Here is a 26360-nt window from a genome sequence, read left to right as displayed (position 1 = left end):
TAATACAAGTGAAATTGCCTGTTATGGATGGGCACCACCCTGTCTGACATGCTCCTACCAATACCAACCAGTAGGGATCAGGCAGGAAGTGGCCGCAGGCGCTCTCCGGCACTGGCCAGCAGGAGGCAGCAGAGGGCGGTCGGCCGCAGGCGCTCTCCGGCACTGGCCAGCAGGGGGCAGCAGAGGGCGGTCGGCCGCAGGCGCTCTCCGGCACTGGCCAGCAGGGGGCAGCAGAGGACGGTCGGCCGCAGGCGCTCTCCGGCACTGGCCAGCAGGGAGCAGCAGAGGGCTCAGCTCGAGAGCGGCCGACCCCGGAAGGCAGGCTTGGACCTGCGGGAGGGAAAGAGTTGCCGGCACCACCTTATCTCTGGAAATTTCTTCCGTTGTCGAGATGCAAAGTATTTTGCGCGCAGTTAACAATGCTTTCTCATTATTGCGTTTGGGTAGAAGGCAGGGAGTCGAGGCTGCGAGGATGCGGCATTGTTACAGCAAGGAAGAGCGCGGAGAACTTCACAGTCCCAGCTACCTCCTGTACCTGAGTGAGTGACCATTGGCCGCCCGGCAACCGGCTCTAGTAACCGTCCCCAGCAACAGGCCTCTGCCCCCGGCAACCGGCCCTAGTAACCGTCCCCAGCAACAGGCCTCTGCCCCCGGCAACCGGCCCTAGTAACCGTCCCCAGCAACAGGCCTCTGCCCCCGCAACCGGCCCTAGTAACCGTCCCCAGCAACAGGCCTCTGCCCCCGGCAACCGGCCCTAGTAACCGTCCCCAGCAACAGGCCTCTGCCCCGGCAACCGGCCCTAGTAACCGTCCCTAGTAACTGTCCCCAGCAACAGGCCTCTGCCCCCGGCAACTGGCTCTAGTAACCGTCCCCAGCAACAGGCCTCTGCCCTCGGCAACTGGCTCTAGTAACCGTCCCCAGCAACAGGCCTCTGCCCCCGGCAACCGGCCCTAGTAACCGTCCCCAGCAACAGGCCTCTGCCCCCGGCAACCGGCCCTAGTAACCGTCCCCAGCAACAGGCCTCTGCCCCCGGCAACCGGCCCTAGTAACCGTCCCCAGCAACCGGCCCTAGTAACTGTCCCCAGCAACAGGCCTCTGCCCCCGGCAACTGGCTCTAGTAACTGTCCCCAGCAACAGGCCCTAGTAACTGTCCCCAGCAACAGGCCTCTGCCCCTGGCAACCGGCTCTAGTAACCGTCCCCAACAACCGTCCCTAGTAACTGTCCCCAGCAACAGGCCTCTGCCCCTGGCAACCGGCTCTAGTAACCGTCCCCAACAACCGGCCCCAGCAACCGGCCTCTGCCCCCGGCAACCGGCCCTAGTAACTGTCCCCAGCAACAGGCCTCTGCCCCTGGCAACCGGCTCTAGTAACCGTCTCCAGCAACTGGCCCTAGTAACCGTCCCCAGCAACCAGCCTCTGCCCCCGGCAACCGGCCCTAGTAAGTGTCCCCAGCAACAGGCCTCTGCCCCTGGCAACCAGCCCTAGTAACTGCCCCAGCAACAGGCCTCTGCCCCCGGCAACGAGCCCTAGTAAGCATCCCCAGCAACAGGCCTCTGCCCCTGGCAACCAGCTCTAGTAACCGCCCCCAGCAACCGGCCTCTGCCCCCGGCAACCGGCTCTAGTAACTGTCCCCAGCAACAGGCCTCTGCCCCCGGCAACCGGCTCTAGTAACCGTCCCCAGCAACCGGCCCTAGTAACCGTCCCCAGCAACCGGCCTCTGCCCCCGGCAACCGGCCCTAGTAACTGTCCCCAGCAACAGGCCTCTGCCCCTGGCAACCAGCTCTAGTAACCGTCCCCAGCAACCGGCCTCTGCCCCTGGCAACCGTCTCCAGCAACCGGCCCTAGTAACCGTCCCCAGCAACCAGCCTCTGCCCCCGGCAACCGGCCCTAGTAAGTGTCCCCAGCAACAGGCCTCTGCCCCTGGCAACTAGCCCTAGTAACTGCCCCAGCAACAGGCCTCTGCCCCCGGCAACGAGCCCTAGTAACCATCCCCAGCAACCGGCTTCTGCCCCGGACAACCGGCCCTAGTAACCGTCCCCAGCAACAGGCCTCTGACCCCAGCAACCGGCCCTCGTAACCGGCCTCTGCCCCCGGCAACCGGCCCTAGTAACCGTCCCCAGTAACCGTCCCCAGCAACAGGCCTCTGCCCCCGGCAATCAGCCCTAGTAACCGTCCCCAGCAACCGGCTTCTGCCCCGGACAACTGGCCCTAGTAACCGTCCCCAGCAACAGGCCTCTGACCCCAGCAACCAGCCCTAGTAACCGTCCCCAGCAAGAGGCCTCTGACCCTAGCAGCCGGCCCTAGTAACCGACCCCAGCAACAGGCTACTGCCCCGGGCAACCGGCCCTAGTAACCGTCCCCAGCAACAGGCCTCTGACCCCAGCAACCGGCCTCTGCCCCCGGCAACCGGCTGTAGTAACCGTCTCTGGCAATCGGTCTCTGCCCCCGGCAACCGGCTGTAGTAACCGTCCCCAGCAACCATCTCTGGTGACCGTGTGCTGCCTGGTACTGGTACTACCCATGCACCAGAGCCTCCCCATCCTGTTCCATAGTGACAGAAAGTTTTCACCATGGGACTGGCTGGGGTCAGTGCTCAACATCGCAGAAATAAATCACCACAGCACATAAAGCTAAGATCCGAGTTGGGATGAGTATAGAATGCTTTGATGGGCAGCACGAACATGGTGGGCTGAATGGCCACAGTCTGAAGTCAAAGAAAAGTTCAATATCATATACACAAATATATGAATGAACATGTGCAATGAAAAACTTAGCTGCAACAATATTATAAGATACTCCAGTCTGTCCACCATTTCATCATGGCTGATCCAATTTTCCTCTCAGCCCCAATCTTCTGCCTTCTCCCCATATCCCTTCAGTCCTGACCAATCAAGAATCGAACCTCTGTCAATCGAACATGTAATGATTTGGCCTCCACAATTCCCTGTGGCAAAGAATTCCACCAATTTACCACTCTCTGGCTAAAGAAGTTCAACCTCATCTCCATTCTAAAAGGATGCCCCCTATTCTGAGGCCATGTCCTTTGGTCCTAGACTCCCACCATAGGGTACATCCTCTCCACATCCACTCTATCAAGGCCTTTCATCATTTGATAGCTTTCAATCAGATTTCCCCCACCCCCCCCATTCTTCTAAATTCCGGTGAGTACTGGCCCAGAGCTATGAAATGCTCCTCATATGATAACCCTTTCAATCCCAGAATCATTTCTGTAAACATTCTTTGAACCCTCTCCAATGTCAACACATCCCTTCTTAGATAAGGGGCCCAGAACTGCTCACAGTGCTCCAAGTGAGGGCTCATCATCACATCTTTGCTTTTATATTCTAGTCGACTTGAAATGAATGCTAACATCGCATTTGCCTTCCTCATCACAGACTCAAGTTAACCTTTAGGGATAAGTAGTTTTCACAACATAAACTAAACATAATTTATAGAGACTTTTTAAAGAAAACACAATTGGAACAAAAAAAATCACTGAGGTCTGTTACAGTGCAAAATGGTCATAGTGTTGCTAAACTAATTGGGTTTTTCTGCTTGTTCAAGGATTGAATGATTGAACTATTAAGCCCCGAATAAATGAGCCGCCCAGGTCCACCTCGATAGCTTCTTCCTTTAGTTACAGAAATTTACAACTCCGATAAAGCATTCTGCGGAACCCTGTCTGTGCTGATTTAGAAACATGGAAAACTTACAGCTCAATACAGGCCCTTCGGCCCACAATGCTGTGCTGAACATGTACTTTAGAAATTACCTAGGGTTACCCATAGCCCTCTATTTTTCTAAGCTCCATGTACCTATCCAGGAGTCTCTTTAAAAACCCTATCATGTTCACCTCCATCACTGCTGTCAGCAGCCCATTCCATGCACTCACCACACTCTGCGTAAAAAACTTACCCCTGACATCTCCTCTGTACTTACTTACAAGCACCTTAAAACTGTAAACACAAGGAAATCTGCAGATGCTGGAAATTCAAACAACACACACACAAAATGCTGGTGGAACACAGCAGGCCAGGCAGCATCTATAAGAAGCACTGTCGATGTTGCGGGCGGAGACCCTTCGTCAGGACTAACGGAAAGGAAAGATACTAAGAGATTTGAAAGTAGTGGGGGGAGGGGGAAATGCGAAATGGTAGGAGAAGACCGGAGGAGGTGGGATGAAGCTAAGAGCTGGAAAAGTGATTGGTGAAAGTGATACCGAACTGGAGAAGGGAAAGGATCATGGGACGGGAGGCCTCTGGAGAAAGAAAGGGTGGGGGGAAGCACCAGAGGGAGATGGAGAACAGGCAAACCACTAAATATGTCAGGGATGGGGTAAGAAGGGGAGGAGGGGCATTAATGGAAGTTAGAGAAGTCAATGTTCATGCTGTCAGGTTGGAGGCTACCCAGCCGGTATATAAGGTGCTGTTCCTTCAACCTGAGTTTGGATTCATTTTGACAGTAGAGGAGGCCATGGATTGACATATCAGAATGGGAATGGGACGTGGAATTAAAATGTGTGGCCACTGGGAGATCCTGCTTTCTCTGGCGGACTGAGCGTAGGTGTTCAGCGAAACGGTCTCCCAGTCTGCGTCGGGTCTCACCAATATATAAAAGGCCACACCAGGAGCACCGGACGCAGTATACCACACCAGCCGACTCACAGGTGAAGTGTCGCCTCACCTGGAAGGACTGTCTGGGGCCCTGAATGGTGGTGAGGGAGGAAGTGTAAGGGCAGGTGTAGCACTTGTTCTGTTTACAAGGATAAGTGCCAGGAGGGAGATCGGTGGGAAGGGATGGGGGAGACGAGTGGACAAGGGAGTCGCGTAGGGAGTGATCCCTGCGGAAAGCAGAAAACTTAAAACTGTGCCCTCTTGTGTTAGCTGTTTCAGCCCTGGGAAAAAGGTTCTCACTATCGACATGATCATCATATACACCACCATCAGGTCACATCTCAACCTCTGTCGCTCCAAGGAGAAAAAGCCATTTAAAAAAAAAAGTGAAATAGTCCTTCAGGACAACTCATCCATAACGACTAAAGTGTCTCCCTGACCGAGTTCCATTTTCCCAGTTTGCTCCATAACGACTAAAGTGTCTCCCTGACCGAGTTCCATTTTTCCAGTTTGCTCCATAACGACCAAAGTGTCTCCCTGAACTAGTTCCATTTTCCCAGTTTGCTCCATAACGACCAAAGTGTCTCCCTGAACTAGTTCCATTTTCCCAGTTTGCTCCATAACGACCAAAGTGTCTCCCTGAACTAGTTCCATTTTCCCAGTTTGCTCCATAGCGACCCCAAAGTGCCTCCCATAACTAGTTCCATTTTCCCAGTTTGCTCCATAACGACCCCCAAAGTGTCTCCCTGAACTAGTTCCATTTTCCATTTTATCCAACGTATAATCCTCCGTAACTTCCGCCACCTCCTATGTGATCCCACCACCAGCCACATCATCCCTCCCCCCCCCACTTTCAGCTTTCCGCAGGGATCGCTCCCTACGTGACTCCCTTGTCCATTCATCCCCCCCATCTCTCCCCACCAACCTCCCTCCGGGCACTCATCCCTGCAAACGGAAGAAGTGCTACACCTGCCCCCACACTTCTTCCCTCACCACCATCCTAGGCCCCAGACAGTCCTTTCAGGTGAGGCACCACTTCACCTGCGAGTCAACTGGGGTGATATACTGTATCCGGTGCTCCCGATGTGGCCATTTATAAATTGGGGAGACCTGCCGCAGACTGGGAGACCGTTTCACTGATCACCGGCGCTCAGTCCTCCAGCAGTGGCGGGATCTCCCTGTGGCCACACACTTCAATTCCACAGACCACTCCCACTCCGACATGTCTGTCCATGGCCTCCTCTACTGTCAAGATGAGGCCACAGGCAGGTCGATGGAGCAATACCTTATCTCCTGCCTAGGTAGCCTCTTACCTGCTGGCATGAACATTCAACTCACAGACCTCCGTTGATACCCCTGCCCCCCCTTACCCCCATCCCTATCTATTATTTTAGTCTGGTTCTCTTTCTCTCTTTTTTCCCCCCTCACTATAATCTCCCCCCAGCCCTACCCTTCTTTCTCTTTTATTTCACATAATTCTCCACCTTCCCACTAGCCCATTTCCCTCCAGCCTATCACTTCCTAGCTCTCTACTTCATCCCTCCCCCCACTTCTTATCCCCCCTCGACCATCCAATGTTACTTCACTCCTGATGAAGGGTTTCGGCCCGAAACGTCGTCATTACCTCCTCCCATAGATGCTGTCTGGCCTGCTGAGTTCTGCCAGCATTTTGTGTTTTTATTCCATTTTCCCAGTTTGCTCCATAACGACCAAAGTGTCTTCCTGACCGAGTTCCATTTTCCCAGTTTGCTCCATAACGACCAAAGTGTCTTCCTGACCGAGTTCCATTTTCCCAGTTTGCTCCATAACGACCAAAGTGTCTTCCTGACCGAGTTCCATTTTCCCAGTTTGCTCCATAACGACCAAAGTGTCTTCCTGACCGAGTTCCATTTTCCCAGTTTGCTCCATAACGACCAAAGTGTCTTCCTGACCGAGTTCCATTTTCCCAGTTTGCTCCATAACGACCAAAGTGTCTTCCTGACCGAGTTCCATTTTCCCAGTTTGCTCCATAACGACCAAAGTATCTTCCTGACCGAGTTCCATCTTCCCAGTTTGCTCCATGACGACCAAAGTATCTTCCTGAACTAGTTCCATCTTCCCAGTTTGCTCCATGACGACCAAAGTATCTTCCTGAACTAGTTCCATCTTCCCAGTTAGCTCCATGACGAATAAAGTGCCTCCCTGAACTAGTTCCATTTTTACATTTTGGTCCATACGGCACAAAACCTTTCCTGTCCATGAAACTGTTGAAGCTAGGTAATCTATAACCAGCTTTGGAGAGGAGTGGGTCATTAAGTATTTTTTAAATGGGATGAGTTGTTTCTGACCGCTGCCCCACTCTAGCCTCGGCAGAATTGTTTCTCATCTTAAAGTTTTACTTGTTATTTCTAATGGATTATATTCGGTAGCATTGGGATCTATAAATTTCAATGAAATGTGTAAAATTGAGGGCTCCAGATTTGTTAATTAGGAAGAACTTGTACTCCTTGGCAAGGGGAACTAATTAACAAATCTAGAATCCTCAATTTTATGTATTTCATTGAAATTTACAGAATTATATGTCAGGAATGGTCTTCATAACCTGACTTGGATAAATTTGTAACTGATTATTTCCTTCCATTTGCAGAGAACTCTGATGGTAAATACATTTCGCCTTTTCATGATATTCCACTATATGATGTGTTTAACAAGGTAAATAGTACAAGAGTGCTTTTGCTATGCTGTAGTCCAACATCATATACAAGGGGTGATTGATAAGTTTGTGGCCTAAGGTAGAAGGAGATGAGTTATATGGCTCTCGTTACAGGCACATGCAGGTCAACTCTTTGAGTGATTATGGAGAAAGTTTGAAGTTAATAACTCATCTCCTTCTACCTTAGGCCACAAACTTATCAATCACCCCTCGTAGAACTTACTTGTTTGACCAGACATTGATCAACTGTTGAGGCTTCACTCTGATGGTCTGCAGTCCAGCTTTCAACCATTTTCTGAATTATATGGTCCAAAACTGGCACCTTTTAAAGTATGAAGCAAACTTTATTACACATTCTATCAGGTCATTTTTACATCTGCTAAAACAAAATATTTCCTCCCCTATGTCATAATTCATGTATGTTTTCCACTGGGTATTGCAAGTTAGCATTCTAATTCAGTAAGTCCACTGAATTGTACTACCGGGTAATTACCTTTGTTGCTACAGCAAGGCAAAATTTTAGACAGAACTTTGAAGCCAACAATCAGGAGCCCCAATAGATTTTTACTGACAGACGGTAAATGATTCTTTGACATTACTCCTATGTTAGCTTATCTCACCGTGGAGAGGATCTTGCTTTAACATCAGGCCATGCCAATGATAATTGTAGAACTGACACATTGCCCTCGTGTCAACTGGATTATGTGCTGAAATCATTGAAATTTAGTTAGAGTGAAGTCATCAAAACCTGCAGCAACTTTGTAAATGTTTTAACCCTAGGTAATTTCCAAGGTAAGGACATGTTCGGCACACTTTGTGGGCCAAAGGGCCTGTATTGTGCTGTAGGTTTTCTGTTTTTATATTGAAATAAATGTAGATTGTTTTGTCACATTTCCAGCTGCATTCTCGTATTTGCTTTGTTCAAAATAGTGGCTCTAAAGCTGTAATGCATTTCTGATTTTTTGGGGAATTTTTGGCTGAAATTTACTAGGCAAGGAAGCAGCTGCCAGTTTATTGAGTTTCTAAGGTTCTGTAAGATCTCTAGCGATTAGATTAAAGCAGAACCTTGAGAAGCATTCTAGCTGAGGGTAAGTAAGACCCTCCACAGCAGAGACTGATACAATTTGGCGCCAGCATTGTTACAGGAGTTGCCATTCAGCATTGAACTCAATGTAAGACTGCCTTAGCGACTGTCCCTAAAGCAGTCCTAGCTGAGGGTTCGGAGGAGGGCTTGCAGTAAAAGTATTACAGTAAACTATAAACAAGGTTCTTACCATAAGAACAGTACATCAGGATACTAAAACAAGGAAATTTTTCTCAAATTGATGGAAGAGAATGTATGACTAAAAGCACTGAAAAAAGCTTCAATAAAAGTTACAAACACAATCCCAAGCAGTTGTTATTTCCTGATGTTATCAATCTGCACTGTAAACCCAGCAGGTTGCACTTCAGTCAGCTTCCTCATGCTAACTGACCAATGAGCTCTCACTGGTCTTAACTTGCAGCCGCACCAGCTCCACACCAGATGGCACTACAAAGCAATCATACACCCATGCACAACAGGTAGAAAGCTGAAGGCTCACTCCCCAGAGAGAGAGAGTTCTGTTTCAAGTTCTTGGGTGCAAATATCAACAAGGACTTGTCTTGGTCCAGCCATGTGGACACTATGACCAAAAAAAACACACCAACACCTCTAGTTTCTCAGCAAGTGAAGGAAATCTGCCATGTGCCTGTGAATTCTGAAAATTTTTTACAATGCACTATCAAAAGCATCTTATTCAGATACATCACAGCTTGAAATGGCAACTGATCTATGCAAGACTGCAAAAAGTTGTGAATGTAGCTTATTCGATCTTACAAACCACCTTCCCCTCAATTCACTCCACGTACACTTCCTACTGCCTTGGAAAGCAACTAACGTTATCAAGGACCTATCCCATTCTGGTCATCCTCTCCTCTGCTGTTGAGCAGTAGGTAATGGGAGCACAAATCACTGGACTCAAGGACAACTTCTGTTCCACTATCATTAGCAGACCTCTCATATTGCTCAAAGATGAAATTGAGCTGCCAATCTACCTCTCCATGATCTTTTCATTTTATTTATCAACCTGTCTTCTTCATAGCTAGAGCACTATATGATGCATTTTATGATGCACTTTGTATGGAGAGAAGGCAGGTACAGGGTTCTGAGTTGGATGATCAGCCATGATCATACTGAATGGTGGTGCATGCTCGAAGGGCCGAATGGCCTACTCCTGCACCTATTTTCTATGTTTCTACTACTTTGATGCAATTATATATGGCATGATCTGTCTGGAGCAAAAAACCTTTTCACTGTATCTTGGTGCATGTGACAATAACATTTCAATGCCATTGATATAACTAATGTTACTTTCATTATGAATCATTTCTTGAAATATTGGGTCCATTTGTTCCCTAATCACTTCTAACTCTATCTCCAATTCCAACTCCAGGCCTTTCAAGCCACTTGCTGTTTCCACTTTGTCACTGTCCACCACCCCTGCTTGCTTTGGAGTTCAGACAGCGAGCACGCCCGCAGATCCTTGCTTGTTTCCCTCACTGAGGAAATGGAAAGAAAGGGAAATGAGAGGGAAAAGTGGAATATTGCAGACTTTTGAATTATGAAACAAACAAGCATTGTAACTTAAGAGAACTCCTCATTGGCATAGAAGGTAATTGATAAATTTAACCCGTGTTGTGGAATATGCAGTTCTTGGCTTTCATTTTCTAAATGGATAGAGCTTGGCAAACTGTTGGAAGAGCAGATATTGAAAGCTAGTGCATAGGTAGAAAAATTAATCAAAAGAGCTTATGTCTTACTACTCTTATCCTTAAAGAACTGGAATATAGGGAGGAAATGTCTGTAACATTTTAATGCAACTTATCTAGCATACTGCATCAGTGAGATATTTTGGACATTGTGCTTCGGGAAAGAGATTTAAAATGATGAAAAGGATGTAAAGGATATGCATTGGGATACCATTGTTCCAGATAGGAGATACCTGGAATGAATGGGCATCGTTTCAAAACTGGAGGAAAACCATTTAACATTGAAATTGGGGAGTTAATCTTTGACACAGTAGATAGTGCGACTCTCTTCCTTAAATGTTCCAGTTGCTAATGGTCAGTTCAACTCTTCAAGCTCCAAGATTGTTTGATGTCTTTTCCAGTGCGCAAGTGGAAAGCAGAACAAAGTAATTGTTACTCCAGATCTGATGCAGCACAAACAAACACAGTAAGATAAAGAATGCAAAACGGAAGACAGCTTATATCCATAGATTGATTGTATGTCCATAAAGTGGTGCAAGGTACCATAAGGTGACTAACAGGAAAGATAAAGTAGTGGTGGTGAGGAATTCAAAGAGTTGGGTTGGTGGGTGCAGGCGTTGATCAGCTTTATTGCTTGAGGAAAGTAACTATTTTTGATATGTAGACTCATCTCTAATGGGAGTGGGACTAACCGTGATCAGGGTAGGTGAGATTCTTTATGATGTTGCTGGCCTTTTTCAGGCACCTTTTTGTTTATTTGTTCTTTATGGTGGGTATTGTGTACCTGTGAAATGTTGGGCAGTTTTGACCATCCATTGTAGAGTCTTCCTGTCCACTGCAGTGTAGTTTCCATACCAGGCAGTGATGCAGCATGGTAGGATGCTCTCCACTGTGCATAGAACCATAGAACATTACAGCACAGAAACAGGCCTTTTGGCCCTTCTTGGCTGTGCCAAACCATTTTCTGCTTAGTCCCACTGACCTGCACCCGGGCCATATTCCTCCAAACCCCTCTCATCCATATAGCTGTCCAAGTTTTTCTTAAATGTCAAAAGTGAGCCCGCATTCACCACTTCATCTGGCAGCTCATTCCACATTTCCACCACGCTCTATGTGAAGAAGACCCCCAATGTTCCCTTTAAACTTTTCCCCCTTCACCCTTAACCCATGACCTCTGGTTTTTTTCTCCCCTAGCCTCAGTGGAAAAAGCCTGCTTGCATTCACTCTATCTATACCCATCATAATTTTATACACCTCTATCAAATCACCCCTCATTCTCCTACGCTCCAGGGAATAAAGTCCTAACCTATTGAACCTTTCTCTGTAAATCAGTTTCTTAAGTCCCGGTAACATCCTTGTAAACCTTCTCTGCACTCTTTCAACCTTATTAATACCCTTCCTGTAATGAGGTGACCAAAACTGCACACAATACTCCAAATTCGGTCTCACCAATGTCTTATACAACCTCACCATAACATTCCAATTCTTATTCTCAATACTTTGATTTATAAAGGCCAATGTACCAAAGCTCTCTTTACGACCCTATCCACCTGTGACGCCACTTTTAGGGAATTATGTATCTGTACTCCCAGATCCCTCTGTTCTACTGCACTCCTCAGTGTCCTACCATTTACCTTGTATGTTCTACCTTGGTTTGACCTTCCGAAGTACAATACCTCACACTTGTCTGCATTAAACTCCATCTGCCATTTTTCAGCCCATTCCTCCAACTGGTCCAAATCCCTCTACAAGCTTTGAAAACCTTCCTCACTGTCCACTACTCCTCCAATCTTTGTATCATCAGCAAATTTGCTGATCCAATTTGCCACATTATCATCCAGATCATTGATATAGATGACAAATAACAATGGACCCAGCACTGATCCCTGTGGCACACAACTAGTCACAGGCCTCCACTCAGAGTAACAATCCTCCACTACCACTCTCTGGCTTCTTCCATTGAGTCAATGTCTAATTCAATTTACTTCCTCTCCATGTATACCTAGTGTCTGAATCTTCCTAACTAACCTCCCATGCGGGATCTTGTCAAAGGCCTTACTGAAGTCCATGTGGACAACATCCACTGCCTTCCCTTCATCCACTTTCCTGGTAACTTCCTCAAAAAACTCTAATAGATTGGTTAAACATGACCTACCACGCCCAAAGCCATGCTGACTTGTTCTAATAAGTCCCCGTCTATCCAAATACTTGTAGATCCTATCTCTTGGTATTCCTTCCAATAATTTACCTACTACTGATGTCAAACTTACCGGCCTATAATTTCCCAGCTTACTTTTTGAGCCTTTTTAAAACAACGGAACTACATGAGCTATCCTCCGATCCTCTGGCACCTGACCCGTGGATATTGACATTTTAAATATTTCTGCTAGGGCCCCTGCAATTTCAACACTAGCCTCCTTCAAGTTCCGAGGGAATATCCTGTCAGGTCCTGTGGATTTATCTACTCTGATTTGCCTTAAGACAGCAAGCACCTCCTCCTCTTTAATCTGTATAAGTTCCATGACCTCCCTACATGTTTGCTTTGTTTCCATACACTCCATTCCAGTTTCCTTAGTAAATACAGATGCAAAAAACCCATTTAACATCTCTCCCATTTCTTTTGGTTCCATACATAGCTGACCATTCTGATCTTCAAGAGGACTAATTTTATCCCTTACTATCCTTTTGCTCTTAACATTACCTGCAGAAGCTCTTAGGATTACCCTTCACCCTGACTGCCAAAGCAACCTCATGTCTTCTTTTAGCTTTCCTGATTTCTTTCTTAAGTATTTTCTTACTCTTTTTATACTCCTCAAGCATCTTATTTCCTCCCTGTTGCCTGTACATGTTATACATCTCTCTCTTCTTCTTTATCAGAGTTCCAATATCCCTCGAGAACCAAGGTTCCTTATTCTTATTCATTTTTCCTTTAACCCTGACAGGAACATACAAACTCTGCACTCTCAAACTTTCTTCTTTGAAGGCCTCCCATTTACCAATCACATCCTTGCCAGAGAACAACCTGTCCCAATCTACGTTTTTTAGATCCTTTCTCATTTCTTCAAATTTGGCCTTTTTCCAGTTTAGTACTTCAACCCGAGGACCAGATCTATCTTTATCCATGATCAAGTTGAAACTAATGATGTTATGATCACTGGAACCAAAGTGTTCCCCTACACACACTTCCGTCACCTGCCCTAACTCATTTCCTAATAGGAGATCTAATATTGCATCCTCCCTAGTTGGTACATCTATATATTGATTTGGAAAACTTTCCTGAACACATTTCACAAACTCTAACCCATCTAGACCTTTAACAGTATGGGAGTCCCAGTTGATGTGTGGAAAATTAAAATCCCTACAATCACAACTTTCTGTCTCCTGCAGTTGTTTGTTATCTCTCTGCAGATTTGCTCCTCCAATTCTCGCTGACTATTGGGTGGTCTATAATATAACCCTATTAATGTGGTCATACCTTTCCTGTTTCTCAGCTCCACCCATATGGCCTCAATAGACAAACCCTCTAATCTGTCCTGCCGAAGCACTGCTGTAATATTTTCCCTGACTAGCAAAGCTACCCCCCCCCCACCCTTCATCCCTCTGCCCCTATCACATCTGAAACATCGGAACCCTGGAACATTGAGCTGCCAGTCCTGCCCCTCCTGTAGCCAAGTTTCAGTAATGGTATGATGTCATAATTCCATGTGTCAATCCAGGCCCTCAGCTCGTCTGCCTTTCCCACAATACTCCTCGCATTGAAATATACACACCTCAGAAGATTATTACCAGTGCGCACAACCTTACTTTTTGTCACTTTGCACAAACTACTAACATCATTGATTTTTACCCCTGTTTCACTATCTACTCTGGCACTCTGGTTCCCATCCCCCTGCATATCTAGTTTAAACCCAATAACACTAGCAAACCTCCCTGAAAGTATATTGGTCCCCCTGTAGTTCAGGAGCAACCCGTCTCTCTTGTATAGGTCCCACCTGCCCCAGAAGAGGTCCCAATGATCTGTAAATCTGAAACCCTGCCCTCTACACCAGTTTCTCAGCCACGTGTTCATCTGCCAGAGCATCCTACTCTTACCTTCACTGGCACGTGGCACAGGCAGCAATCCGGAGATTACTACCCTCGAGGTCCTGTTTTTCAACTTCCTACCAAGCTCTCTGTACTCACTCTTCAGGACCTCCTGACTCTTTCTACCAATGTCATTGGTAGCGATGTGTACCATGACATCCAGCTGATCTCCCTCCCACTTCAGAATGCTGTGCACGTGATCAGAGACATCCCTGACCCTGGCACCTGGGAGGCACCAAACCATCCGGGAGTCTCTGTCACGGCCACAGAATCTCCTGTCTGTATCCCTGACTATGGAGTCCCCTATCACTACCGCTCTCCTCTTCCTCCCTCCCTTCTGCACTGCAGAACCAGACTCAGTGCCAGAGATCCGGCTGCCGCAGCTTGTGTTAGGTAAGCCATCCCCCCCAACAGTATCCAAATTGGTATACCTGTTCTGGAGGGGAAAGGCCACAGGGGAACCCTGCACTACCTGCCCTTTCCCCTTCCCTCGCCTGACGGTAGCCCAATTACCTGTGCCTTGTTCCTTAGGTGTAACTACCTCCCGGAAGCTACTATCTATAAACTGCTCATTCTCCCGAATGATCTGGAGGGCATCCAGCTCCAGCTCCAGTTCCCTAACGCAGTCCGTTAGGAGCTGCAGCTGGATGCACTTACTGCAGGTATCGTCATCAGGGAGACCTCCGGTCAGGGAGACTTCCCACATCCTGCAAGAGGAGCATTCCAACATCCTGCCTGGCATATTCTCTAGTCTGAACAAAAAAAAAGAAGAAAAACAGAAACTTACCAGAACCTACCTTCGCCGAAGCCTGATCGAGCCAAAGACGTCTCACTCCGACTCAGTCCACTCCAACGATGGCCGCTATATATGGCGGTCTTTCTTTTAAAACTAGGCGCGCTACTTCACGCGCCTGCGCAGTCTAGTTTCTTTTCCCCGATCAGTTAAACAAAAGAAAAACGACCTTCCCTCAGTGATGCTTCAGTCTTCCACTCTCAGCCTCTTGCTTCGATTGCATCTGAAGATGGTCATGAGTACTTACATGAATTACATGACCATGAATTTGACAGTTTTATTCAATGGGTTTATTGGGATGTGGACTAGAGAGGTGTTATAAATTTGCGTTTCAGTTGGTCATAAGTAGCGGAACAGACTCAGCAAGCTGAATGATCTTCTCATTTCTTTTTTTTTGTCATTTGTTTTTTTGGGAAGATTGGAAAATGGAAATACATTGTTAAAAGATCATTGAATGTGTGCCCATAAAAATTCAGCGTTAGGGCTGGGATGCAGCTGGGTGAAGTGCTCAGCACCATGCAGGTGAAGCAACAGTTTAGTTGTACTACTTACAATATAATGTACTCCATTCAGTGCTCATGATGTGATCTCCTGGCCACTGGAGAAATATCAAATGGGTGACCATTTTGGAAAGCTTCTCCATTCAGTCTGCAAATGCAAATCCAAATTTCCCGTGCCTGTCATTTTAATTCTCCATTTGTTCCTAACCCAACCTGTCTTTCTTTGGCTTCTTACCTTCTCCCTGTCACCCCCCCCCCCCCCCATTAATCCAACTTAAACTCACCGAACACCATCGCATCTTCTGACTAAGCATATTAGCACCCCAGAGTTCAACCACGAGTTCACAATTTTAGATAACTAGCCTTTCCAGTTTGTTTGAAAGATCATCAGGCTGTAACGTTACTCTGGTTTTTCTTCTTCCACCGATGCTATTTGGCATGTTGAATATTTCCAACATATTCTGTTTTTATTTCTGTCTTCCAGTGTCTACCATGTTTTTGCCTTTTTAATTTTAAAATTAGGCTAGGTCATTAGTAGCTTAAATTCCATCTGATTTAATAATTTCCGTGATTGTGATGGAGTAGAACAATGGAGTGCAACCAGTGAAGGAGCTGAATCATTGATATTAATTGTGGAATTTCTGTTTGGAAGGGCACATCCCAGGAAATCCTGAAATTGCTGTCAATTTCATGGAGCACTGATGACAAAAATATCAGTTTTGCAAACATTACTATTACGACATCCAGCCCAGATGTCCATGGATGCAGTAGTCAGACACAATGATGCAATTCAGTGATATCTCGCCTCACCTCGCCTTATTCTTCATAAGCTACTTCTGCTTCAAGAATGGTCCATCATATTAAATCCACCATCCTGCCCTTTTCCCATAGCTGTGTATATTGTTCCATTTCAAATATTTAATCAGATTTGTTTTGAAAGTTACCATTGAATTGTACTCACCAAACTTTGAGACAGTGAAGTTATGAGAGATTATAAGTAAATCTTGCTTCTTGTACCCCTCTACCTATTTTACCTCATTGATTGTAATTGTGCCTTCCAACACAGAGGTCTAAATTCTGGAATTTTCTCAATACGTTATTCCATTCCTCCACTTCCTCCAGCTTTAAGCTATTTATGCAATTTTGCCGCTTTGATTTTTTTTTGTTTAGCTTTCCTATTGTCCCCTTTTTGACCACTTGTCAATCCCACTCCTGATTTTTCACTCTCTCTATCATCCCCACTCCCACTCTCCTCCCTCTCCTATCTCCCAACCTGTTCCCCTAATTTCCATTAATACAGGGTACTTAGGGATAAGGTCATTTTTGTTATCACTTCCACAACATTCAATGTACTGTAGTATATAAATTTGGTCCAGAATTATACTTAAAGGCCATCTTTGCTTTTTTTAAGCCACATGTGGTATGTTTTGGATGTGTTGGTTTATCAGATAATATCCATTTTTATTTACTTTTGTTGTAGATATTTTAAAGTATCCTGCCATAATGCACCAATCATGAACCACAATTCTCTAGATTTCAACTTTGATTGTGGTACGGGATGCATAAAATGAAGAAGAGTATTGACATTGCTCAAATGCATGGCTGAGGAAATGGTGCAGGAGGCAGAGGTTCAGATTTCTGGGGCATTGGGATCTCTTCTGGGGAAGGTACGACCTGTACAAAGGGGACAGGTTACTCTCGAAGCCAGGGAGGTCCAATATCCTTGTGGGCGGGTTTGCTAGAGCTGTTCAGGAGGGTTTAAACTAATATGGCAGAGGGATGGGAACTAGAGTGATAGTGCTGAGGATGAGATAGTTGGTTTACAAACAGGGGCAGTGTGTATTTAGACTGCTAGCAAGGAGAAGCTGATCATAGGCAAAATGGCAGTCAACAGTATGAGTTGCAAAACAAAAGGAGAACTAAGTTGAAAAGGGTGATGAATACAGGAATATAGAAGGTGTTATATTTGAATGCTTACAGCGTACAGAATAAGATACACTGTAGCACAGTTACAGATTGGCAGCTATGATGTTAAGGGTATCACTGAGTCGCTGCTAGAAGAAGATTATAGCTGGGAGCTTAATGTCCAAGGATACACATGGTTTTGAAAGGACAGGCAGGAAGGCAGATGGTGTGGTGTGGCTCTTCTGGCAAAAGAAACACGAAATCAAATCTTTAGAAAGAGATGACATAGATTCGGAAGGTGTTGAATCATTGTGGGTTGAGCAAAGGACTGCCAGGGTAAAAGGACCCTGATGGGAGTTATATACAGACCTCCCCCCCCCCCCCCCCACCAACAAACTGTAGTAAGGATGTGGTCTACAGATTACAATGGAAGACTGAAAATGCACGCCAAAAGGGCAATGTTACAATAGTCATGGGGGATTTCAATATGGAGGTAAATTGGGAAAATCAGGTTGGTGCTAAGGTCCCAAAAGGGGAATTTTCTAGAGTGCCTACAAAATGGCTTTTTAGAGCAGCTTATGGTTGAGCCCACCAGGGGATCAGCTATTCTGGATTAGGCGCTATGTAATAACCAGAATTGATTAGAGAGCTTAAAGTAAAAGAACCTCAACTTAGTTTTCAAGGGATATTGGAAACTTGGTTAGGAAAAAGAGAGATATCTACAGCATGGAGTAAATGAGGTGCTCAAGGAATATAAAGAATGCAAGAAGAATCTTAAGAAAGAAATTAGAAAAGCTAAAAGAAGATACGAAGTTGCTTTGGCAAGTAAGGTGAAAATAAATCCAAAGGGTTTCTCACAGTTATATTAATAGCAAAAGGATAGTTAGGGATAAAATTGGTCCCTTAGAGAATCAGAGTGGGCAGCTATGTGTGGAGCCGAAAGAGATGGGGGAGATTTTGAACAATTTCTTTTCTTTAGTATTCACTAAGGAGAAGGATATCAAATTGGGTAAGGTAAGGGAAACAAGTAGGGAAGTTATGGAAACTATGAGGATTAAAGAGGAGGAAGTACTGGTGCTTTTAAGGAACATAAAAGTGGATAAATCTCCGGATCCTGACAAGATATTCCCTGGGACCTTGAGGGAAGTTAGTGTGGAAATAGCAGGGGCTCTGACAGAAATATTTCAAATGTCATTAGAAACGGGGATGGTGCCGGAAGATTGGCGTATTGCTCATGTGGTTCCATTGTTTAAAAAGGGTTCTAAGAGTAAACCTAGCAATTATAGGCCTGTTGATTTGATATCAGTGGTGGATAAATTGATGGAAAGTATTCTTAGAGATGGTATATATAATTATCTGGATAGACAGTGTCTGATTAGGAACAGTCAATGTGGATTTGTGCGTGGAAGGTCATGTTTGACAAATCTTACTGAATTTTTTGAAGCGATTACTAGGAAAGTTGATGAGGGTAAAGCAGTGGATGTTGTCTATATGGACTTTAGTAAGGCCTTTGACAAGGTTCCACACGGAAGGTTAGTTAGGAAGGTTCAATCGTTAGGTATTAATATTGAAGTAGTAAAATGGATTCAACAGTGGCTGGATGGGAGATGCCAGAGAGTAGTGGTGGATAACGGTTTGTCAGGTTGGAGGCCGGTGACTAGTGGTATGCCTCAGGGATCTGTACTGGGTCCAATGTTGTTTGTCATATACATTAATGATCTGGATGATGGGGTGGTACAAACCCCATTTCCAGAAAAGTTGGGATATTTTCCAAAATGCAATAAAAACAAAAATCTGTGATATTGTAGCGGTGTGCTACACGCAGCGCTAAAATAATGACACGGAGTCGGTAAACTGCTGTCAAAGATAAAGTTTATTCCAACTTCACAGCCTTGCTTTAAAGCCTCTCTCCCCCGCCGGATGCCTCGAGAGGCACGTACTGAAATCCCCTCAGGCTTTCTCCCTTTGTTGCTGACCTAGCCTTTGTGCCTGCACGCTGGCTAATTGTCAGCCGGTTCGAGTGTGCTAGTAATTGGGTCGCCACATAACCCCCCCCCCCCCCAGAACCGGCGATACACCCCCCAATGTTCACAGTCTGGGCCGGACCCTGTTTGTGAGGTCGGCCTCTGCGCCGCGGTGCCGGAAACTCGACCGGTTGCGCCAAGTTCACATGGGCCGGTTTGAGTCGGTCCACCGTGAAAACCTCCTCTCTCCCCCCAACGTCCAGCACGAACGTGGACCTGTTGTTTCTGATCACCGTAAACGGCCCCTCGTAGGGCCGTTGCAGCGGTGGCTGATGCCCGCCCCGTCGTACAAACACAAACTTGCAGTTCTGCAGATCTTTGGGTACGCAGGTCGGGTTCTGCCCATGCTGTGAAGTGGGTATGGGGGCCAGGGCACCGAGCCTCTCGTGTAGTCTGCCCAGGACTGCTGCGGGTTCTTCCTCTTGCCCCCTTGGGGCTGGTATGAACTCCCCGGGAATGACCAGGGGTGCGCCGTACACCAACTCGGCCAATGAAGCGTGCAGATCGTCTTTGGGCGTCGTGCGGATGCCGAGTAGGACCCAGGGAAGCTCGTCCGCCCAGTTAGCTCCTCGCAGGCGGGCCATGAGAGCCGACTTCAGGTGACGGTGGAAACGCTCCACCAGTCCGTTCGACTGTGGGTGGTAGGCAGTGGTGTGGTGCAGCTGAGTCCCCAACAGGCTGGCCATCGCTGACCACAGGCTGGAGGTGAACTGGGCCCCTCTGTCGGAGGTAATGTGGGCCGGTACACCAAAGCGGGACACCCAGGTGGCGATCAGTGCCCGGGCGCAAGATTCAGAGGTGGTGTCGGTGAGCGGGACCGCCTCTGGCCATCTTGTGAACCGGTCCACGATAGTCAGGAAGTGCCGCGCTCCGTGCGACACTGGCAGGGGGCCCACGATATCCACATGAATGTGGTCGAAACGCCGGTGGGTGGGGTGGAACTGCTGTGGCGGGGCCTTGGTGTGTCGCTGCACCTTGGCCGTCTGGCAGTGCATGCACGTTCTGGCCCATTCACTGACCTGCTTGCGGAGTCCGTGCCAAACGAACCTGCTGGAGACCATCCAGACGGTAGTGCGGATGGAAGGGTGGTCCCTGGGTCGGGATGTGGTGCTGTACGCCGTGTCGGGGCATGGCTGCCGCGAACTGCGGTGCCAGAACCGATGGGAAATCCGCCAGGACCCTGGTGAAGTCGTTGTCGGACAGCGTGATGGAGCCGAGGTGAGGGGCTGGCAACTGGGCTGCACCCAGGGAGAACGTCTGAAAGGTCTTGGCGTGAACCAGTCTCTTCCTTGGCAGGTCGACCAGTAGGCTGTGAGCCCGCAAGAAATCCGCACCCAGAAGCGGTTGGGTTACGGCGGCCAGTGTGAAGTCCCACGTGAACTGGCTGGAGCCGAACCGTAGCTGCACCGGACGGGTGCCATAGGTCCTTATTGTGCTGCCGTTCGCGGCCTGCAGGGGGGGACCCAACGCCCTGCTGCGGGTGTCGTAACTCGTCGGAGGTAAGACGCTGATCTCGGCACCGGTGTCGACCAAAAACCGGCGTCCTGACCTGCTGTCCCAGACATACAGGAGGCTATCCCGATGGCCAGCCGCCGTAGCCATCAGCAACGGCTGGCCCTGGCGTTTCCCGGGAACTGGCAGGGCGGGCGACAACGGCGGGCTTCTGCGCCCCACCGCTGGTGGTAGAAACATCATTGCTCGTTGGTCTCCACACCCTGGCCTCTGGGTTTAGCGGGCTCTGCGGCCAGGCCTGGACTGGTTTGCTGCTGGGAGCGTGGCCGGGTGATCAGTGAGATGGACGCCCCACTCCCCTTCTTGGCGTTCCACAGCAAGTCCGCCCGGGCTGCCACCTTCCAGGGGTCGCTGAAATCCGCGTCGGACAGCAGCAGGCGTATGTCCTTGTTGCGGACCTAGCCTTTGTACCTGCACGCTGGCTAGTTGTCAGCCGGTTTGAGTGTGCTAGTAATTGGGTCGCCACAATATGTTAATTCACGTGAACCTTTATTTAACTGACAAAAGTACAAAGAAAAGATTTTCAATAGTTTTACTGACCAACTTAATTGTATTTTGTAAATGTACACAAATTTAGAATTTGATGGCTGCAACACTCAACAAAAGTTGGGACAGAGTTAAAATAAGATTGAAAAGTCATATGACTTTTATAGTCATATGAAGAGCGTTTGATAGCTCTGGGCCTCTATTCACTGGGATTCAGAAGAATGACCTCATTGAAACCTATAGAATGTTGAAAGACCCTCAATAGAGTGGATTTGGAGAGGATGCTTCCTAGAGTCTAAGACCAGAAAAGACAGCCTCAGAATAGTGGGCAGCTTTTTACAACAGAGATGAGGAAGAAATTCTTAAGCTAGTGAGTTGTGAATCTGTGGAATTCTTTGCCACAGGCAGCTGTGGAGGCCAAGTCATTGGGTATATTTAAGACAGAGGTTGATAGATTTTTGATTATTCAGGGCATGTAATGAAATGGGGAGAAGGCAGGAGAATGGGGCTGACAGGGAAAATGGATTAGCCATGATGAAATTGCACTGCAGGATCGATGAGCCAAATTACCTAATTCTGCTTCTATGTCTTATGGTCTTGTATTATATTCTTCATAGGCCCTCTTTAATATGGTTGTGGAAGTACCACGTTGGACAAATGCCAAAATGGAGGTGAGTTATTGTGGGGGACAAGCCTTATTCTTAATGCAATAGCTGTTAATGAGTTATATAAACTGTTGTTCATTTCAATAATTCAGGAAAACTATGGGAAAACTGAACCAATAATGGTATGTAATAACAGAATCGCCCAAACTTGGCTATTTGGCAACAGTGTATGTTCCACTGTTTTCAAAGAGCAATCAAATGAGCCTTTTTCCCATTGCCTTGTAAAAATCATTCCTTTAAGTACTTTCCTTTTGAAAATTACTGATAAATCTGTTTTACCATTCTTTGAAGTGGTGTCTAAATGGCAAGAGATCAATGGGCTCTGAGATTCAGAGGGATCTGGGTGTCTAATTGAGGGATCTACCGTAGATGCCGGATTATAAGCCGCTACTTTTTTCCCACGCTTTGAACAGCTTTGAACACTGCGGCTTTTACTACGGTGCGACTAATGCATGGTTTTTTTTCATGCCGCCAAAAACATTTTGCCTCGTAACAGTAGACCAATAAAATTGATGAGTAGTTCACAGAGGTCCAATGAAATTGTACGATAAATCAAGCGCACTTTCACAATTAAATTATTGTAAATCAGTCATTTGTACTCACCCTCATCAACATGGAAAACACTCGAAGAAAAGCATTGTGCTATTTAGTTTATAATATTTTCGCTTAGTAATTCATTTGTTAGTATCTTCTAGTTAAAGTTAGAAGTGTTTTAACTATATTTGTTTTCTGTACTACATCCCGGGATGCTATGACATCACATCCGGTTTCGCCGCGTCTTGTGGGAAATACTGGTTTGCGATAAACGGGAAGGTGGGGGCGAGCGGCATTAGACCAGCGCGAGAACGCTGCTTTTAAGTTAAAGGCGATCAATAACTTTTCCTGGTAGGCTGCAGTATATATATTTTTTTACCAGTCGTTAGGAGATATTGGAATGTTGCTCGTGCACTGTTCAGTAAAAAAGTATACGCAACATAATTTGTGTGTTACCGATACGTATGTATATTTAAAAGTAGCCGTGTTACAGGCACGGTTCGAAAAAAAGCATTTGCAATATGTATTTGTTTATGTTACCATACGGATTTAATTAAAAGTTAAAAAATCCTCACGTGTAATATCTTTCTGTGTAAATATCTCATATTACAACGTGGGACACCTGCGGCCTAAAATCCGGTGTGGCTTGTACAAGTACAAAATTGATTTTCTTTCTAAAATTAGAGCCTGCTGCTTTTAATCAGATGCGCTCTGTAGTACGGAATCTACGGTAATTGTGAAAGCCTACTGCAGGTACAGAAAGTAATTTAGAACCCCAACAGAACATTATTTTTTATTATGTTCATTGAATGTAAAGATAGGGGAGCAACACTTCAATTATGTAAGACATTGGTGAGAACATATCTAGAGGACTGGCATATAGCATTGATCTCCTTATATAAGGAAATATGTAAAAACATTAGAAACAGTTCAGAGGAGACCTACAAAACACTTATTTGGTTGTTTTATGAGGAAAGATTGAAGAGGATAGGATTTTATCTGCTGAAATTTGGAAAAGTGAAAGGCAAATTGATTAAGACTATTTTAATCAATGCTGAGGGATTTTAACATAGATTAACAATGTTTTCTCTTGTATCAGAATCTATAAATAAAGGTATTTTTAAACAGCTGAATAGCATGCAACTTTTTGTCTCAGACATTTTAAGCCTTTGATACTTTCTTCCTCAAAAGCATTGGAAGCAGAGTCTTTGAATATTTTTAAGGGAGAGGTAGATAGGTTCTTAATAAGCAAGATTAGATGAGATTACAGAGCTGAAATTACAGTTAGATCAGCCATAATATTGAATGGCAGAGCAGTCTCAAAGGGCTGCATTGCCTACTCCAGTTCTAAATTCATATGTCCTGAACTGTAAATGAATTTCTCCTTTTCTTCACCAACTTCCTACGCTCACACCCATTTGTATTCTTTTCTGCTTCTTTAGCAATCATTAGCTTACAAAATGAAATTCTCAATTGAAATAAAATTTTGAAATAGAGACTTTCTTGAAATTAGTAGTTAATGTGGTTTAAAAAGAGTAAAGAGAAAGCCCAAGTAGGCTTACAATTTGTCCCTTCTTTTCCTGGGCATCCATTCCTGATGGGGTATCTTTATACCATTCTCAACGTCACAATATGGGAAATCGGGCAGCAATTTCCAACAGCAACTTTAGACCGAACATCAAAATTGTGATTTAAGTAACTGACTGTGGAATGATTGTTGATGACAGACAAGGTGGTTTGAGTATCTGAGAAACTGCTGATCTCCTGGGATTTTTACACTTAACAGTCTCTAGGGTTCATAGAGAGTGGTATGAAAAAACAGAAGTATCCCCTGAGCGGCAGTTCTCTGGGTGAAAATGCGAGAGGTCAGAGGCGAACAGCCAGGCTGGTTCAAGCTGATGGGAATGCAACGGTCCTGAGGACTTGTGGAAACTGTGTGGTGGTTTCTTTCGAACTTAGAGTCTTTTAACATCTTTGGACTATTTTTACTGTGCCCATGGTCTGTTTTTTTTTTATCAATTATGCTATTGTTTGCACTGTTATAACTATATGTTGTAACTATGTGGTTTTGTGCAGGTCTGGTAGCTTTAGTTATTGGTCTTGTTTTGTCTGGTGGGTTTGGAGCTCCTTTCCAGGGAATGCACTAAGATGGTAGTGCGATATTAATATGCAGCAGTCTCTCCAGACTCTGGATTGGGGATTGCCAAACATTATGTGGATTTTCAGGTGTAGTCTGTTTTGTCATGTGCTTTTGTGATATCATTCTGGAGGAACGTTGTCTCATTTTTTAACTGCATTGCATTTGTGGTTTCTAATTGACAATAAACTGAATCTGAATCTGAAATAACCATAGTGGAGCATCTCTGAATGCACAACAGATCGAACCTTGAAGTGGATGGGCTAGAGCAGCAGAAGACCATGAGCATACACTCATTAGGTATCTGCTGTACCTAATGAAGTGCGCACAGAATGTATACAGGCCAGGCTACTGGGGAGAACTTGAAGGTTCATGTGATATCACCAGTGAGTTTGTTTCCCCCCTTTGATACAGTAAGTGTGAGAATATTACACAGAGCTCCCTACACAAAGATTCTTTTAAATGATCATTTAGCTCTTCATGTGACCTTCAAATTTCCCTCTTATGTATTAAAAATGGAAATAATCGACTAACAGCCGTTTCAGAGACAATATTGGAATTGTTCTAGACTGTTCCTCAGTCTACTATTTATGCGAGCATGGGATTTTTCTCAGAGTTTTTGAGTTTCTCATGGTGGCCTCTGGTAACATAGTTTTTCATTGGATAATTCAAAGAAGTCCGAAAATACGAGTGTGCTGTTACATAGTATGTTACATGTTGCAGGACATGCGCAGCCTCTCTCACTCAGTAATACCATTTTGAGATCTAGGCATTCAAAGTCCTGCACACGATGTTAAGCAGAAGAGCAGCTAATCTATTTTGGTGATGTTGGTTAGCCAGGATTTGGATAACTTTTTTAACAAGTACCCTGGGAACTTCTGTCTATCTTGGCAGCTTAAGAGAAAGAATCATAAAAATGGTTTACTAATTTCAGTTTCTCCCTGGAGGACTTCTCTCGTTGTGCAGCTGTAACATAATATATTTTTTTCAGATTGCTACAAAATTGCCTCTGAACCCGATCAAACAGGATATAAAAAAAGGAAAAGTACGTTATGTAGCCAATATCTTCCCTCACAAGGGCTATATCTGGAACTATGGAGCATTACCACAGGTGAAGCTTTTGAAACTTAGTTTGTGATAATAACTTCCATGACTTATTTAAAGTAATTTTGTTTGAGTACCTTAGAATAAATTCTTCAGCTGGTGTGAAATTGAAGATTAACACATGGTCAGTTTTGACCTTTAATCATGTGTGTTGTAGTTCTCCCAAGCTGTCCCTGGTTAAACACAAGGAATGGGATGGGCGAGTAGAGGGGAAAGAGAAACATAGAATCTTTGCACTTTTGTGCTTGATATTTTTCAGTGATCCTTGGTGTAAATCCATTTATGTTACTCCTATTGACCATTTGGTCGTCAAATCATAGTCGTGGGGTTTAACAGAGAAGAAAGAGGCCTTTCAGACCAATCAGTACTCAGCTTCACTAATCCCATTTGCCTGCACGTGGTCTCTAGCTTTCTTTGCCATGACAATTCATGTCCACTCCCTCAAATATTTCTAGTCACAAGATATTCAGGGGATATCAAAGGAGTGCGAGTGGCAATATTGATGGAGGAGAAATTATAGTA

The 26360-nt window shown here is 45.7% G+C and overlaps 1 protein-coding gene across 3 annotated transcripts in view; it reads left to right on the top strand.

The window, feature by feature from the left end:
• The first annotated feature begins 292 nt into the window (after window positions 1–292).
• Window positions 293–26360, top strand: part of LOC140713912 (inorganic pyrophosphatase-like) — a 65673-nt gene continuing 39605 nt past the window's right edge. For 2 of the 3 annotated variants that reach the window (XR_012095774.1, XM_073024587.1), the window contains exons 1-4: window positions 293–539; window positions 7240–7304; window positions 22016–22069; window positions 25726–25845. Coding sequence is in view for 2 of the 3 variants with exons in the window: in XM_073024587.1 (XP_072880688.1) it covers window positions 392–539; window positions 7240–7304; window positions 22016–22069; window positions 25726–25845 (387 nt within the window). In the remaining variant the exon portion in view is untranslated. The remainder of the gene's footprint in view (window positions 540–7239; window positions 7305–22015; window positions 22070–25725; window positions 25846–26360) is intronic. The other variant, XM_073024597.1, reaches the window with a different exon arrangement.

This window comes from Hemitrygon akajei, chromosome 2 (genome assembly GCF_048418815.1).
Source record: "Hemitrygon akajei chromosome 2, sHemAka1.3, whole genome shotgun sequence".
NCBI lineage: Eukaryota > Metazoa > Chordata > Chondrichthyes > Myliobatiformes > Dasyatidae > Hemitrygon > Hemitrygon akajei.
Note: the sequence above shows the minus strand (reverse complement) of the source record. Positions and strands in the feature narration are given on the sequence as shown.